The sequence below is a fragment of the Triturus cristatus genome, chromosome 11 (genome assembly GCF_964204655.1).
Source record: "Triturus cristatus chromosome 11, aTriCri1.1, whole genome shotgun sequence".
NCBI lineage: Eukaryota > Metazoa > Chordata > Amphibia > Caudata > Salamandridae > Triturus > Triturus cristatus.
In genome coordinates, this window is record NC_140594.1 from 532,265,211 (window position 1) to 532,283,685 (window position 18,475).

Sequence of the window (18,475 nt, forward strand, 5' to 3'; positions counted from 1 at the left end):
ATTGTATTTTTGTGGCTACCACCTGCACAGAACAGTACATTGTTGAGGTAATCTAGGCAGTGCGGTATATAAACAAGTAGGAAACCCTGCCACGCCTGCACTTTGTCTTCCTGGCTCGATACAGGTTGTAGCAAGGCAGTTTGGTGAGAATAATTAATTCATAGCGGGACCACCTGGATAGGGTTCGTCAGCAATGGCCCTTATTTTCGTCCAAACACTGGGACAGTGCCTCGGTGACGGTCTGCTCGTCAACACCAGTGGTGCAGTAAAAGTACCCTGTGCTGAGTGCTCTAATGTAAACAAAACAACTGGGCCCACTACCTCTTGATTGAGTAATAAAAGGCATACATAAATAGGGTGCAGTGGGTCCTGGTGCCACAGAACCTGTTGCACTAATGAGAGGCATTCACCTATTGAACATGAATCCATGCAAAGTCTGTTGCCCTTATATATGTATCCTTGCACTTTCATTTTTTTTGCAGTTTATGTAGCATGAACTCGACCCGGAGGTATCAGAGCGCTTTACATGAGAACTTGTTGCTTTACAGACTGACACTCTCTCCGTATCGGATTCGTTCCCTCTGCCCCTTCTCATACCTGTCCCATCCATGTCTTCATACTCCTCGATTAAGTCCTCTGCCTTCACCTGCCCTTAACCCCAGCTCCTTTTCTCCCGCCAGTCAAAGAAGCCACCCGCCCCGGCGCTGCTTCCCCTGGCCATACCTGCAGGGGGGTCGGGGCAGCCCGCCAGCCTCATGCTATCCAGAGAGACCACTCAACCCTAGCAGTATGTCCCTGTACCACCTTTCATCCTCCTGACAGGGTGGCGGTCGCTTTCCCATGGAGACCATCATCGCTGCATTTGTAATGCGTCACAAATAGCCTCATGAAACCAGTCGGTGTGCAATTTGCATTTAAGATTAATTTTGCAAGCGCTTGTTAGCACAACGGCCTTATCTCCTCTGTGGCTTGCAATTTCTAAATGTTGTGCAGCCTGTGGGAACATTTTCTTTGTTATTCTCAATTATTTGTGTTCTCGCATCCATGTTTGCTGAATAGACTGCCTGTTATGTGGATGGAATTCGTCGCATGATAATTAACCTATATGTGAAAGGTGACTTTGGCGTGTTAAGGTTTTATTTTTGTAAATATATTGGGTAACGGGGCCTGAAGTGCCATAGTTACATAGATTTAATCAGAAAGCCACGTGGAAAGCATCAGTGTCTGGGGGTGCTCCACCTCAGGTAATTTGAGCGGATCCCCCGGTCGTTCACGTGGCCTCCTGTACCTCAGGAAATTTAGCTGCCTACGCGCATAATGAGGGGGCAGGGGCGCATGCGTGCAGTTTAGACCTCAGTCAGCATGCAAGAATGTCGCTGTAAATAACAAGCGCGGCCCGTCATGGGAGAGACAGAAGATGTGAACGCGGGGACTGCCTTTACTGGCGGCGAGAAAAAAAAGTCCCCCAGTGTATCACGCCGCCAGTAAAGCATCCAATCCCCGCATGCACATCTTTTGTCTTGTTTGTCTCCCCACGTGCACGCTGGAATCTAATCGATTTCAAAAGGTCCTCTGCATGGCAGAGCAGCGCATGCGCTGCTTTTCGCCAGGCCGAGACCTAAAAACGCACATGCGCCATCTAGATGAGACCTAAAAATGGACATACACAGGTATTTAGAAATACAATGCACATTTGTAACAAGGAGAAAATCTCACAAATCCTAATTCATTTACCACAGAGTGGCTTGATTGCTCCATACCGGCAACTCTACACTCCGAAATGTGGGGAGTGAAAAGTGGGATAATCTAGGTGCATTATTGCTGCAAATCAGGAAACCAGTTCTGAGGCATTCTTACCTTCACAGCACAACCTAGACAATCCAGACACCTTCAAAGGTCTTCACTCACAGTGACGTGGAGAGAAGAGGAAAGCACGGGGCTGACAGGACAAAGATTGTCACCAGATTGCATTGGAGCAGTGTGCATTGAAGGACCAGGGATGAATAGTGTGTATGTGAAGCATACGAACAGCAGCCCCCCATAGAAAGTAATCCAGGATACAGGTTGAAGATCATGAATTGGCCACTGCGAAGCCCACACCTCCTTATAACATGCAGCAAATCGTACTGCATGTTCATGTAAAAAATATAAAACGAAATATACAAATTGTTCGGTTTTGGATATTACTAGTTCATGCGTCACAATTTTCTCCAATAACGGTCTATGCCACAAATCTGAAAATGGAGCGCAAGACAAATAAGCAGAAAAAGAGAAACATTTAAGAAGGTCAGCAATTCAAGGTAATTACATAGGCCAATTGATTACAAGTAAGCCATATATAACCTACACAGTAATGTGATGAATGGTGCTGTACGCACATCAAGTAACAGCCATGTTTAGGTTTGTGTGTGGCAAATTTAAAAACACAGAAGAGATTTGACAAACCTATGTAGAGCCTGAGTATTATAGTGGAGCAATACAATTTTTGACAATGCCAGCATAAACTCACAATCCAAAAGGGACTCAAGACTGACACTGCAAATGCGTTAAAGTTCTGGGGCATGATCGCTGCAACACAACCGGAACTCACTTACACCAAAGCTGATACACTGAAGTCATAGTGTGTTCAGTGATGGTGCAAACTAACACAGGCAAGCCAAAAATACTTAAAGGACAAGGCTCTAACCAAGGTGCACTGCTAGTAGCCACATCAACATGTACTGGAAACATGGCCTCATAGACTGGAAATATATTTAACAGTGTTATACAGCGCTGAGCAGTGAAAAGTATGAGCATGCTTTAGAAAGAACAGCTGTGACAGAGGTCATACAGATATACAATAACAAATTTGAGGTCAATGCAACAATCATCAAATTGATCATATTTACAACATAGCCTTTACAAGAGAAGTAGTAAAAGGGTAGAGGACAACGAACACTTAAATGGAAGATAATGGGCAGGGGGGTGAAAAGGAGGAGTGAGATAGAAGAGGAGGAGAAAGGGATACGGATAGGAAAGGGAGCTAGAATCACAGTGAGAGGGTGAAGCATATAGGTTTGAGCAGAATGAGTGCGACTACTTAAAGAAGACAAAAGGAGGCTGCCATACAAAAAACAATGAAGAAATAAAAATTACGCTGCAACACAAAGCGACAACAACAAATAAAATACCTCACGAAAAAGGTACTGTTTTTAGAATATTGACCGAAAGACTGCAATTTAATGAACATGCCTAAACAAATAGAAGGAACACACACGGAACAATAGATAGAAGAATGATTCCGTAAAAATGCAGCACCTCAAAGACTTCTCAATTTCTATACCGTTGAAAGGGTGAATAGAGTACCAGCACGAATGCCACAACCTGTTTCTTCACCAAGACGTGTGCTGACTTGCATGAACAGAAAGTCAAATTGTAGAAGCCCAGGGCAATGGGCCACATTGTAGTGACAAGAGCGTGATGGTCATGCTCTTCTAAGACTCCAGCTATCAGTGCAGCAACATAGATCATCCACTTCTAACAGGCTCAAGGAAGTTCGACCATATCTCACCACATTTGAAAGCACTGAACTGGATTCCTCTACAGGCCAGAATCGAACTGAAAATGGCATGCATCACGCACAAGGCATTATACACAAATTCCCCTGCATATCTAGCCCAGAAACTTGTGCTATCCGGAGGGACCAGAAACTCATGGTCTTCCAGAGACCTCCTGCTCCAACTTGCACGTTTTAGGAAAAAGAAAACTTACAACCGGGCCTTCTCACCAAGAATATGGAACTCACTCCCACCCGCCATCATAAGAATCCAGTCACTGGCTTGCTTCAAAAAAGATGCCAAAACCTTCCTAATGTGCAAATTCCTCGCCTAAACCCTGCCTGTCATCTCACCCAGAGATGAGATCTTGCCCCATCTCCTTGCTATGCATCCCTGGGAGTGCACAGGCACTATCCTCCCGGCTCCTTTGGGCTTCCCACAATGACTTTGAACCCTTGTTTTCCCTGTTGAACTGTAAATGTAACTGTTACTTTGTCCCTTTTTTTTTTAATCTCTCTTTGTTCCCAGCCCCCCTCCAAGTCCTTGTAAACTGCTGCCGATCGATGTAAAGTGCTCAGATACCCTAATAGGTCAAGTTTGTGCTCTATAAAACTCAAAAATAAATAAGTAAAGAGAAGACTGAGAGAAACCTGAAAAATGCACATGCTGTTTCCAGCGCAGCGTAAACTGAGCTTTGAAGACTAAACACTTTCTTCGCCAAGCTAAAAGAAGCATACTACTGTACTGGACAGGCGAAGAGGGAATTAAGAAATGTGACACTTCTCATGGGAAACCCCAACGTCTAAAGAGATGGAGGAAAAATATCACCAGACCACACAATGCACTTTAATTCCAACAGAGGAACAAGCTTGAAAGGAACAACTGGCAATGGTTATTCTGTGTCCAAGACAATGATTAGACGATCTCCTGGAATAGAAATCAGAATAAAACATGAGGGTTCAACAGATTCTGCATCGATTAACGTCCTTGGATAAAGGAGAATATAGGTCCTTGGGCGGTCACTCCTAGATTGGCTGATGTCTTGATATAGGTCACATCATGGTTGCAGTGTAATTGTGTCCTAAATATTTATGATTTGAACATGAGATTAATTCATAGAGAAAAGCGCAATTCAGGAGTAACCTGCACTATTCCATATACTTGCATAGCTGTGAGGGGGGCAATCTGAATGTAAATACCCACTCTTGCAATAGGTTTGACAGTACAGTAGCTGGTAGACCTGGACATCACTACTTGTGTTACTGGATGGGTGGGGGTGGGCGGGTTGTTGTGGGGGTGGTATTGCCCTACAGGACTCTAGGACAGTGGATGGGAGGTACAAATTTGTGGCACAGTCAATTTCTTTTTACCACCCCCTTAGTGCTCCAGAAGCACTCACTGTACATGAGCATTATAAGGAGTAAAGATGAAGACATCTTACGCACACAGAGGAGCAAGGTAACACTATTAGATTGTACAGGACCTCGTTAAATATACGCATGTTCCTGAGATGGAATATAAAGGGATTAAATAATACTGACAAAATATGGAGATATTTAAGCTGCAGAGGGAACCACAATGCCATGCTACACGAACTGCAAGCAGCATATTAGGAGCTAAAGAAACAAACACTGGAGGAGATCATTTTATCCACATGACGTACACAGCATATGTTAGAGGCACACTCCTATGGGTAAGACCTGGCATTTCCTTCACACGTCACGAGAAGTAAATTGATACCGAAGGTTGATAAGTCTTAGTTTAGGGAAATTTGGGAGGAACAGATCTAGTAGTATTTAGAATACATGCTCTAACACATATCAAGCAAGTTTTCCTTTGCTGTTATCAGAGAAAATGTGAAGGATTATTTCCCTGCTGGAGATAACTGGGGCTGATTTTACCAGCATTAGTGATACTGACTTTGAGTGATCCTGAGCTCCTAGTCATCCTTCGCAGTGAAATGCCAAACAAACCATCGCAGACTGGATAACTGTAACCTCATTGGCAGGTGGAGAGTATATAGAGAACTCTCCTATTTCCTTGTGCATGGCCTACATGTCAGAAAAAGAAGATGCTAGCCCTAGAGAAATAACAGTGAACTCAAAAGATAGGCCCCTCTACACAATGTCATTCTGGAAGGGTAGTGGAAAAAGAATGTGTGTAAAATTCTCAGTTTTCTTTCCTAGCATGATAGTTATCACTCTGCTTGCTCTAATGACACTTTAGAAATAAGACAGCTCCCAAATACTTTCCCAATGATATTTTCAGGTGTTTGTATTTTAGGTTTAGATTCAAAAGGGGAAAATGGATTTCAGCCCTTTTCCCAATGTTTTTACTGGCATGGACATAAACCTACAGGCCAGGCTGGTAAAATACTGGCCAGGTAGCAACGCAGGTTCGAAAACAGGCTAAGGTGTTAGGCATGACCCACTTGTGTGAAAGAAACGCCATCCTACATCACAGGATTAATCCTCTAATACTCTATCTCTGCCTGGGGGCATAGTTCAACAAGTATTAGCAATGCTTCATGCCCTCCGCCAAGTACATGAACCATTCCTTAGAGATCTTCTCAATTTACCTAAATGTGCCTTCAAAGATGTTTGAAAAACCAGAACAAATTCACAGCTTCATGAAGTATGAAGCCTGAAGTCTAAACAGTCATCACGGACTGTTCAATTTCATAGGCTGTTTCATCCTCACATTATACACTTCCTTAGTGTATGTGCCCGCAATATCATGCTCTTGGAGGCAGCCAAACGATAGTGTGCACCCTAATAAAAAAAAACATTGAGTAGCACTGATTGTGCCAGTTCTACACTGGAAATATTACAGAAGCTGTGGCTACAGCAAAACAAGACCAAACTAAAAAGGACAAATGTAATGACCAACGTTACTCAATAATGCTTATCATAAACCCTTACACCAATGTACAAATGCCAATGAGTGAAACAACAAACAAGAACATAACTAATGCAGGCACAATCCCATCACCCTTTCCCCCCTTGAAACGTTCTCGGCAATGCTTCATCAGAAAGAGGTTGAACAAGGGTCTCGGGTGAGAAGTGTAGCAAAATTCCTGTGGTCCTCCCAGATTATTTGCCTTTATCTGGACCCTATTGTTGCTTCTACAATGACACTCTGGAACTGACCGGCAGTGTTACAATGCACAGTGTGTGTGTTCTGACCCTTAAAAGGTACTGTACAATTGGTTTCACTCAATCAATGTATTTGACTCTCCTGTAAGGCCATTGTAAGTTGGTGCAGAAATTGCATGTGACGTGAAAGTTAAATGTCATATGTAGACTGCAATATTTAAACCACCCACATGTATAACAAATAGAGAAGGCTGCAGGGAGTATTACTGTGTCTGGAGGGGCTGGAGATTAAAAGCACTGCAGTGACACACAGTAAGGAAAAGTGTTGTTGCCATGAAATCAAAACCTATTTCATATATTGGCTAAGTAGCCACTAAAAAGTGCCTTTCAAGCCCAATGGGCTATGCGTTCAATACTTAAAAATGTGATCTACTACATATTGGAAATAATATGCCCTCAAAGTGAATACTTAAAAAGAGGCTGTTTGCACTATGCTCATAAAGCTGCATTCTCCACGAGTATGCCTAGCAAAACAAAATAATTATTTTAAATCCCCTGAGAAAAACCAAGATTCATTTTCCAAAATTATTTTTCACTTGGTTTCAAAAATCAAATTCAATGGTGAAACTGTACTTTGTACTGTGAGGGAAAACCAGTTTACCACCAGTTTGATTCTCAGCCCCGCTCCACAGGCGTAATAGACAGCAGTGGTAGTCTGTTAGTGAGTCAGCTCCTGGAGGATATTTGCTCGGCCTGTACACCCAGAAAGATTGTCAGCAAGTGGTCACTTAGGCGGGATTCAGGCCCCGACAGAGGCAAAGGACACCTCATCATAGGTTAGTGGTTAGGACTAAGATACAAGCTGCTTCGGAAGGAGGCTGGCGGGTGTCATCTGGTTTTTGGGATCAGAGGAAGGTTTTCAGAAAACCAAGAGACGAAGTGTTCAGAGATAAGGATCCTGCAATAAAGTTGTTGGGAATGGGTGCAGTTAATTCACCAATCACCGATGACTGCACAGTATAAGACTGACACCTCACTATCACCTGCTCAGATCATTTTTTTGACTAGGGAAGAAAACACCTACAAAGACAGACTTTGGGTGAAAGCTGGAAGGACCAAGATAAATACTCCTGATTACATCTGGCACCTTGGGACTGGAACCAATCTCCAAAGGACAAAAGGTTGACCTCTAGTTTCTCTGCTCCACGAACACAAAAAGGTGAATGGCTCCTGACTACAAGAGGGCCCAGCTGAACTGGACGGACCCTTCAGAAGAGCTGGCTGAAAAAGACTTGGCACTTAGAAGCTTGCCCTGAGGACCCATCGGCTGCATGAGTGCACAAGAGGAACTTTTACAGCAGTTAGAGAAAAGGGAGGCTTAAGTAATTTCTCCCACCTCTGGAGGACCATGACAAGGGGCGGAGGCTTCCTCAGGGTCAGCGCAACCTCCGAGGTCAAGAAAGCCAGGCTAGCCCCACTTGTGCATTTTGCAGAACTGAAAGCTGGTTCAGTAGTACACAGTGGTAAAGATATACGGTCTCATGGAACCCTGCCTGGCATTCAGTTCCCAACCTTATTTATTTGAGAGTTTTATATAGTGCTAGCTAGACTCTAAGATATCAGAGCGCATTACAAGACAAGTAATAGGTGGATTCAAGGTTGACATAATATATCCGAGAGAGGAGAGGAAAAAAAAGGAAAAGAGTGAAACATTATATAAGTAAATCAAAAATAAATATATAGTACAACTTTATCCCTCTTAGGTATTGATGATGGACTAAAACATTACATTGGGTCAGGTGACCGTAGCAAATGTTCCTTGTTGGTGTAGCAAGTTCAGGGGAGCGAGTTGAAATATTTGTTCATCAGTAGTGATTTGAAGTTCTGTTTGAAACAAATATAGGAAGGATCACAGCAGAGGTCTTTATGAAGCGAGTTCCAAATCCATGGAGCATTCTCTGAAAAAGAGCGTGTCTGGGATGATTTTTTCTTCAGTTTGGGAGGAACGAGAAGGAGTGAATTGGAGCTACCTAGGGCCACATTTTTACCTGCTTTTGTAAGTTTGTGTTCTAAATATTTAGAATTTGCAGTGTAAACGGCTTTGTGTGTGATACATGCTGTCTTGAAGATGCATTGTCCTTCTATTAGGAGCTAATTGAGACTCTTGAAAGAAGCAGAGTTGTGGTCAAATCTTTTGGTGCCTGTTAGGAGTCTAGTAGCGGTATGAACAGTTGTTTTTAGAGGCGCATTGTTGATTTCAGGATCCCAGTGATTAAGGTATTGCTGTAATCAAGTTTAGAGAGGACAAGTGATTGCACTATATTCTTTAGATCTTCTGGTGGGATAACCGGTTTGATTTTCTTGTGATGTTTTAGGGTGAAGAACACCCCATTGATGTGGTCCCTCATAGGCATGTTTTGGTCCAGGGTGATACCCAATGACTTTACATTGTTTGAAAGTAAAAGAACAGTTTGTGTCCAGATTCTTGACCAATTTTTGGATTTGTAGAGGTTTATTTTTAGAGGAGAGGAGTAGTTCAGCCTTGCTGGGGTTCAGCTTCAGGTGATTGGAGTTTAAACAGATATAAATCTTATTTAGTGTGCTATTTAGACAACAAATATCTCAGGGTGATATTTTGTAGTAGTTGTATGTCGTCAGACTGTAGGTGAAATTTGACCTCTGCTTGATTTAGAATAATGGTGAGGGGTTCCATGAAATGATCAAAAAGGGCTGGGGAGAGGATTGAGCCTTGTGGTACACCTTGTGGAACTGTAGCCGGCCTCGAGAGACAGCTGCGACCGATGTTGCAAATAGGGCGTGAACCATCTCATGGCTGTGCCATTGATACCAGTGTGATTCTTGGTTGTCTTGAGTAAAGATTGATGATTTACTGTACAAAATGCTGCCGATAAGTCAAGTAGAATTAAGGGGCAGGAGTCGCCATCATACAAGTATCTGTGAATATCATCCGATATATTGAGCATCGCTGCAGCCTTTCCTGAATCCTGATTGGAATGGGTCGTGTAGGTTGAATTCCTTAATGTGTTGGTCAAGTTGTACTTGGGCACACCTTTCAATGGGCTTCACTAGGAAAGGATGTTTGGTGACAAGTCTGAAGTTATTGATGGTCCGCCCCTGGTTTTTTGAGAATGGGTGTGACTTGGCCTAGTTAGAGAGAGTCAGGTACATGGTGAACAAGAGAAAGGTGTTTATATTGGTCTAAAACAGAGCGATGATGTATTTGAGGTTTTTTACTAGGGAAGACAGGAGGGTGTCAGCAGTGCAAGATGTGGGCGTCAAATATGCAATTATTTTGAAGACTTTTCCTTCAGTCATATGTTCAAATCAGTCCATTTGGCACTACTTTCCAGTGGTAGGGTGTCATTATGGTCTTTAAATATTTTTGGGGAACTCCGTTCCTTAAATGAATCGTGAGGGGTAGTTATCGTGGTGGTTTGTGTGTCAATGGGGCAGTCGGGCTGGGAAGTCTGGCTTGTGTTCAAGATAATAGATTGTTCAATTTTAAAAACGTTGTCATTGAAGAGGTTGGCAATTATTTCCCCTTGTTCATTGGTGGCTATTGCTCCGTTTTGAGAGGTCAGGGTGGTTTTGTTGTTTTATTATGTTGAAGAGCTCCCTCAGTCTATTCTGTGCACGGTCAAGATGATTGCGAAAGAACGTGGCTTTCTTCCTAAAGATGTGTTTGTTGTATGAGAGACGTTCCGATCTGAGGAGGACAAGGTGCAAAGGTGAAGGGTTCTGGCTCCATAACCTTTCAGTCAGCCTTAGTTGTCTCCTCTCTTTGTTAAGGTAAATGTTGTAAATGTTGTAGACTTGTAAAGCGCACAGCTACCCCAGCAACGGGGCGTCCCGGCGCTGTAGACCGCTGGGGAACCCGTCCTGGCTATCCCTGTGAGATGGTCCCTGTCTGGGTATCTCCAAGGTGAAACCAGGCATCCCCGGCGTCTGTGGGGGGCCGTTGTAGAGATGAGGCAAGCTTAATGCCCAGAGTTGCCGAGTGTGTTCCTGGTTAAAGTAGGTACCGAGGCGAGAATTATCGAGTCCGTTTTGACCCTGGTCCACGACCCTGCCGCGTCGGGAATTGAACCCTGGTCCATGGCCGATTCTCTGCTTACGGGTCTGCTGCCTCTACCTAGTGAGCCACACCTCTCCACCCTAGTGAGCCACACCTCTCCACTAAGTCTAAGTTGAACCAGGATCTCGATTGGGTTTTTCTAGAGTTCTTTAGTTTGAGCAGGGCCACTTAGTCAAGAACATCTGTCAGCTGAGCTGTAGTGGGTGGTAAGGTCATCAAGAGAGTGGGATTGAGGCTGAGAATGTAATTGGGCACTGATTCAGACTTCAAGCTCTGTTAGAGGGATTTGTTTGATGTTCCTTCCTCAGTGTTATGGTTTGTTGGATGGGGCTGGGTAGGATCTGGGGTACACCTTGAGACTTAACAGTATTAGATGGTGGTACGACCAGTCAATGGGCATGATGGATCTGAGGGAGGCAAGCTCATTTCTGGTGATTATTGCATCAATATTAGATCCTTCGATGTGGGTCTGTTAATTACAAATTTGCTTGAAGTCGCTGATTTCAAGAAGGTTTGATAGGATACAGATTGGGGTGTCATCAGTGTCGTTCCAGTGCAGGTTGAAGTCACTAAAAAACACATCGTCCGTGTCAGTTAGGGAGAACCGTATTATTAGATCTGTTAGTTCTTCAGTGAAAAGTATGAAGTTGCCAACGGAGTGATGGATGGTGTGGAGTTTGATAGGAGTGAAGCCTTTTGTCGCGAGTTCGACTTCAAGGTATTCAAAGGACGAGTAGTTCATGGTTTCTAAGGTGTTGATTCGGGTTTCTGCTTTGTGGATGATCACTATCCCACCTTCTATTCATTCTTGTCTGTCCCATCTAATGATGGAATAGGCTGGTGGTGTGAGCAAATCCAGGATGGGGGTCGAGTGATCGTTCTGTCATGTTTCCATTTAGGAATGCAATGTTGATTTCCCTCCTCTAGTATCGTTAACACTATTTCTGTGGCATGTTTATCTGCTGATCTGCAGTTATGAAGCATGCAGTTAAGGGAACTAGGAGTATTATTAATAGGGTGTAGTGTCTGGATAGTGGTGCATTACACAGGTGGTCTGGGAGATACGACAGCTCAAGGGATTCTGTTAGTTCCCATTATTGCTGAGATACTGGATGAAGGTTTGGGATCCTCCTTAGGGTTTTTAGTGATGTATGATTCATCGAGTGCTTCTACTTCAGTTGAGGATAGGCGGTTGAGGGCTTGGTAGGGTCTGTGGGAAAGGCTGCATAAGGGAATGGAGGTCTTGTCGATGTGCCTGCTGTTGCTTGGATGTCCTTTCAGGGGTGTCCATTTATCCATTCTCTCAGGGGAATTGTGTGTTAACTTGGTCTGAATCGCAAGGTCGTTTTTTACAAGAGAGATGTCTTTGGCAAGAGAATCTTCTTTTTTTCTATACGGGTAAGGAATAGGGCAAGTATGGTAGGGAGGAGTCCTGCTCTGTATGAAGGTGGACCTGTAGTGGGTCCTCCATCTCAAGAAGGTGTATGACCTTCAATAGAGGGGAGGGCGATGTCAGAGGTTAGAAGTGGAGAGGGCGTGTTTGCTCTGGACGTGTACCACTTTGGGAATCTGGGATGGGTTGGGGAGGGGGGGGGGGGGCTTGGTGGTGGAGAATCTTGGATTAGGCCCGAGGCGATCATGTTCAACATGGCCATTAGCTAGGGTGGTTGAACTGACGCTTACCTTTCTATGGCGTTTTTCGGGAGGTGGGCAATAGAACATCGTGTGGCAGAGGAGTCCTGGTGTTGAATGGGAACAAGGTTGATGGTAGAGGGGAGGAGGGTGGGAGGGGAACATGACAATCCTGTTACAATAAGGTGAAAAGTGCAGAGAAGTGATGGCCAAAGATGGTTAGGTGATGGGTCTGTCGCTTGAATTAGTATGTTCGCCGTTGTGAAGATATATATGGAGACCACACCTCTGAAGTTTTGGGAGGGGACGGAGGTGAGTTTAGTTCCATAGGGAATTTTGATTGATTTCGCAATATATAGGACGTTAAGGTATGTTTCACCATTTTGCCGAGTGAAAGAAAGTCAGTTTTCGGTTTACTATTGCTCGCTGTGTAGAAGGTATCAGCTATTAGTGTCTCCCAAAGTTGTTGAGTAGGTGGTCTTTAAACCTTTTCTTTACACTGTTTGAGAGATTCTTTGGATATTTTATGCTCCAGGAATTGGGGCCATATCTCTGAAGTGCGGTGTTGTGGGGTTTAGGGTGGGGGAATAGCAACTTGTCTGTTCTTCGTATTCAAGCTCCTTCAGAGACAGCGAAACGTAATGTTCCCTGAAGGTATACAGCAGAAAGCTATTTCTATAACAGTCCTGGGAGTTACTTAGATTAACATTATGGAGCCATTTATCACTTTTCACGGTTGTGACTAGAAAGCCCCGTCTCTCATTTTATGCTCATACTTCTAGACGATCGTCCTTTCTCGTATTTCATAAATGGTGGTGGTAATCAGTTCCTATCTTAGTCTCCAAGTTCTCAGTGTGGAATTCCCCTCCTCACTTTTTCTAAAATTGGTAATGAGGAGGGAGTTTGGGTGTCAAAACAAGGCACATCAGGCAATTGCGTTCACTGCTGGCATGCTTAGATCCCACATCAAGGTTCCAAAATTAGCCACCACAGGATGGATGCCATGAGGCAAGAACTGTGCAGTCTCACATGAACAATCACAAAAATAGTAGTCCTTTACTTTCTGTGGCTCTTCAGTCATGAAAGTAGTAGTACTTCCCCACTGATGGATTTCAGGAACCAAAAAAATTCTTGACAAACCTATCCCAGAAGCGAAGTGACCTTAGTGACTATGGAATCCAGCTTTGACCCACTGGGAACCTTTGGAGCCAAAACCAACTGATTTAGTGGGAGCTCAACAACTAGCTATACAATTTCAATGGACCCTCGCTGGCTTCAGATTTGGACCTTGCACTGCTGGAAGACTTTGAGCTCTAAAAGCAGATGAAACCTTAAGATAAAAACTCAACTGGTGTGACCCGCTTTGTGTATCCAAACCCTGCTCCATTGTGGGTGGTCCAAAACTTTGCTTTTTCTATGTATGTTTTGCTTTAAATCGTGAAAAATTATTTGCCTTAGTTTTCCTTATCAGATAGAGTGTTTAGTGTATTTTTGCTCATTACAATTTTTCTTTTTGTCTAAATTGGGCATTTTATAGTGACTTGCATCTCTCTGGTGGCCAGGATGACAGATGGGCCAGTAACCTACTTCTCCACAGCATTTTGCAGGTCTTTTGGTACCAAGATGTCCTGAGTCTCAGGGGAGAGCTTGCTAATGCACCCGATAGTGAACCCACCACTGTTATTGCAGCAAAGACATTGCAGGAGTCTGTCATGTGTTGGCAATATGCAAACACATCATACACCATGGAGGTCTCTCCAGGGGTACCTAGCTTTCTACCTACGGCACAATCAGAAGGGTGTACATACTGTACCTTTGTCCTAAGTGCATTCTACAAGCTGTGACCTGAGATGGATTGAGGGCATCGCAGATAAAACTCCAGGCTGCTACAGTGAGGTTCACAGGATTTAAAGTAAGAGTGGCTGGCCCCCCCCAAAAAAAAAGAATCTAGAGAGCGTGTGTACCATATTTGTGTACGGAACTTCAGAGCATTGTTGGCAGAAGAAAACCATCTGAGGTGGAGCCTGTGTCCTGGTGCATTGTGGACCAATTGTGGAATCATAAACGGACCTGAGACACAAGTGTGTCAAAGATAAACATACTGCAATCATCTGGACTCAACATAGATGGCAGGAGTATGCAAATCAGGTAGATTTACAGCCTCACATCGTAAAAACACATATATCTACCTACACACACAGATCAATATAGATTCATCACAGTGGCAAATTACACTTACTTTCATATTATTCCAATACTACAGCACACTTCACTTCACAAGCACTTTTAATCAACACAGAAGGCTCATACTCTCTTTAGGTATGCAGTATATAACATGAAAGACTGATACATACACAACCTGAATAAGTTTGCCATGTATGCACCCATGTTATTTATATATATTTTTTTTATTGGGCACTCATGCCATTCCAAGGTCACTTCACAGAGTTTTGCCCAGAAGAAAATCACAGAGTCAAAAATAGTGAGACTTCAATGTAAAGAACGCCGAAATGTTAAATTATAGGCCATATTCTCAATACTGTAAGAAAACTTTCATACTTGATAAGAGGTAAAACTAGTTAATATAGGAAAAATAACTAAAAGGTATTGGAATGGCTGAAAGAAGATTGAGTAGTCCGGCAAGTTATCTGGAAGCTCACAATTAAGTTTAGGAGGGATGGTGGCGGATGGGACGCACACCCAGCCATGCATTCACACACGTGCACACACACACAAACGCATCCATTCCCAACACTCATTACCAAACATTCATACATACATGCATCAAAAATTAACAGAAAAACTAAAAACAAACACACACACACACTTGCCTGCAGCTCTGGCTCGGCGGTCCCAGAAGGCTTGGGACTGCTGCCTTCCCTAATTGACTGACCTGGGAAGTCAGCATTCCCAAAGTCATCACAGAGTGGGATGGGGTCAGTGAGACTGGTGACCCCCACCCCACTCGGTGATAAAGTGTCACTGATTGACACTCAACCCTGGGCGCTTCAGGGTACGAGGCAATTAGTGACGCTACCCCTCATCACTGAGGGGAGGACCACAGGGCCCTTTGCTGAGCTGAGGTGGTCACAACCACAAGAGCTGTGACTTCCGCATTCCAGAAAAGTTCTGCTCAGGCAGCCAGGAGCCTGCACATTTAGAACATGTTTACCTCCAGGCTGCCTGACATGAAAATGAACAGTGTCAGGCCGACCTTTGCTCAGTTTGACAGATACTGCACATGAGGGGCAATAGGTGAGGGCGGGGTAGTGGCCCCTAAGCCACAATGGACTGACCGCGGCTGTTTTATATACAAAGAAAAAACCTTTAAAGTTTGAATCCTGCTTGGATGGAAGCCAAAAGAGTGCCTTCAATGTTTGAGTATGGATGTCAAGCCGAAAGTCAAACAACCTACAGAGCTCTGAACCGCAATGGGCAGCACACTAGAAGATCCATATCAATGGCATTGCTTGAGTTCAAGTGGAGCATTACCACTACCTGGATCTCAGCAAACTGATGCCTCAGGGCATCAGAATAGAAAAATGTATGCCGAGTTGGTGGAACAGCACTAACCTGGAACAGACATTTTCAGAAAAAGTCACATTTCGAAAACCAAGTGGGTCAAATGGTAGTTAACGGGAGTAGGTCTCAGTGAGACAAATAGTAAAATTGCTCTATTTAGATAGAACCAGTCCCATCACACCCATCAAAGCACAACAAACAGACCAGGAGTTAAGGTGTGTTCTCACGGAGATCATACGCAAACATCGACAGTCATAGAAATCACATATATTGTTTGTGTGTAAGAAAGTGTTGCAGCATACTACAATCAATCAAAATTGTTACTAGTTTAACAAAATTCACTGAATTCACCTGAAAAAATATAGTAGTCCCATTCCATGCTCCTATGTTCTTGAACATTTAGCAACACAGACTCAAATGATGCATAATGTTTTAGTTAATCACACTGATACAAGTGTAGACCAGGTATCAAATTACAATTGACAAAAATACACTTACTCATCATTTAATCCACATCTTCGACTAGTAGGATTCCCGTACTTTGTGATGGTTTCTGTGAGTTCCGCATACAGTGAGTCACCTAAAGCTCGTGGAATACCCTCCCACGCCATGATGAGTATGATAATCACCGCATTGTCACAATGATGCCCAGCACGATGTCGTACAAGGCACAAAAGCTTTTCATCTTCATTTTGTCTTCTTATTACCTAAAAACAGAAGCATTACAGGTTAAAGTGCTGCTTTTAGTCTAGATTTTATGGACAAAGATATTTTCAAAAAACAAAAGACATATACCATTTCCAATAAATTTGTATTCATTAATCATGCACAATGTTTGCTGACAGTGCAGCAAGACTTCTGGTAGATTTGTGCGATTTCATTAGCATAACAGCAACAACAGCATTTAATATATAGGGGCAAGAAAAGATTAGCATTATTCTGACCATATCTCCAAGTTACAGTGTGTTCTTTACGTGAGTAACCAAAACAAGAAAAACTAAAGGCGCACAAAATTGAAAGGTACTCGGCTGCTGAGCAGCTTTCACTGCTTTACCTTGCTTCCAGTCGACAGAAAGAAAAACGGTTCCCTGGTGCTTGCAGATGCGTCCATCCATTTATAAGATTAAACTAAATTTTGCTTAGGTTTAAGTCTAAAACCTTCTCCCATCTTTGTGAAAGAGTAAGCTGCCTGAATTGCCTTAAAAAGGTCTATAAACCAATTAACTCACTAAAACAGACATTTTACACTAACATACTTCAGTTATTAATTTACGGGTGAACTATTGTTATAAACTCAATTGTCCTAAAATAAAATGTGAATTCTGTATTTCTAAATTTAAAAATAAAAGGTGACAAATGTAAAATTTCGCCGACAAAAATTAGAAAAAGTAAAAATGAAAATAATCAAAAGTTTGAAGTAAACAAGGCAAAAAGAATTATAATGTAGAAAAAAATGGGTGTGCATTAGGTTTAGGAATAGGTAAAGGGTTAGGGTAACTTGGGAACAGCACTGGACTTATGTATACGGTTAGCAGTAAAATAGCTTGACAGGCTGGGTTAGGGCTTATCGACTGGGTGAGGTTGGATCAAGGTAAGTTCGGGTTAGGATAATGGATACGGATAGAGGTAGAGAATGGATTAGGTTAGGCATAGGGTTCATTTCATGTCTAGTAGCCTGCATGTCACGGTGCAATATATATTCTGATCTAGAATTTCCCCTCTTACATCTCAAACACAATATGCTTTGTTTGTAAAGTAACCCAGAGTCTTGAAACACCCAATAAACCTATCCAAGGAGAATGTATACCCGCCACAATGACTTAAGAATTTCCCACATGGTTGATGGTCAGTTTCCTGAGAAACAGTGGAAGAGTGTCGAGTATAAAAACAGCTTGAAGGCCTTTCACAACAAAAATTAAACATGAACTAGAACAACAAGGAGGCTCTAGGGCACACAAATCATGCATGCAACATTGCTTTTGCAGCTTTTATCCTTGCTTTTTTGTTCTGCCACCTTGTGGATCAATGAAGAGCAGCAATTTTAAATCAAAATATAACCCTTCATTGTTAGCAGGAGTTTCTGTAAATAAAACTTGTCATTATAAGGACCACAGATAGTACTGGCTTCAATGCAGTCTTCAGTCGTTTTGTTCAGCCTGGAAATGTTAAACAGCTTAACTTCAAACATCTTACACATTAGGAGAGGTTTGCCATGATGCATCCAAAGCTGTGAACAATACCTAACAGCAGCTTCACAGTTCTAGTCAAGTACCTTACTTGTCTGCATGGGAAATTCTCACTGATTCAAATGTGTGTAAGTAGTAGCAAGTGCAATCAAGTATGCAGAAGCAAGGCACATGTAAAGATTTTTTTCTGAAGTTTGTAAAAGCAGTTTGATCAATCCGGACATCTGCACAAACAAGGAAATCTATACAGGAATTGGAACTAAAACACAGTGAAAAAATAGTAATCTATTAATATGTAATTTCAAATGTATATTAGCTACGAGAGGTGTGCTGCAGCTTTAACGCCTCACTCTTGTAGAAGACTTGACTGGATTACCGGGCAATCCCATGCACATAATTTGATATCAG

At 42.8% G+C, this 18,475-nt stretch overlaps 1 protein-coding gene across 3 annotated transcripts in view; it reads right to left on the reverse strand.

Moving 5' to 3' along the window:
* The window catches only part of TET3 (tet methylcytosine dioxygenase 3), a 289,713-nt gene that overhangs the window by 116,319 nt on the left and 154,919 nt on the right, over positions 1-18,475 (reverse strand). For all 3 annotated transcript variants that reach the window (XM_085633448.1, XM_085633447.1, XM_085633449.1), the window contains one exon: positions 16,380-16,588. In XM_085633448.1, coding sequence (XP_085489574.1) covers positions 16,380-16,588 — 209 coding nt within the window. The remainder of the gene's footprint in view (positions 1-16,379; positions 16,589-18,475) is intronic.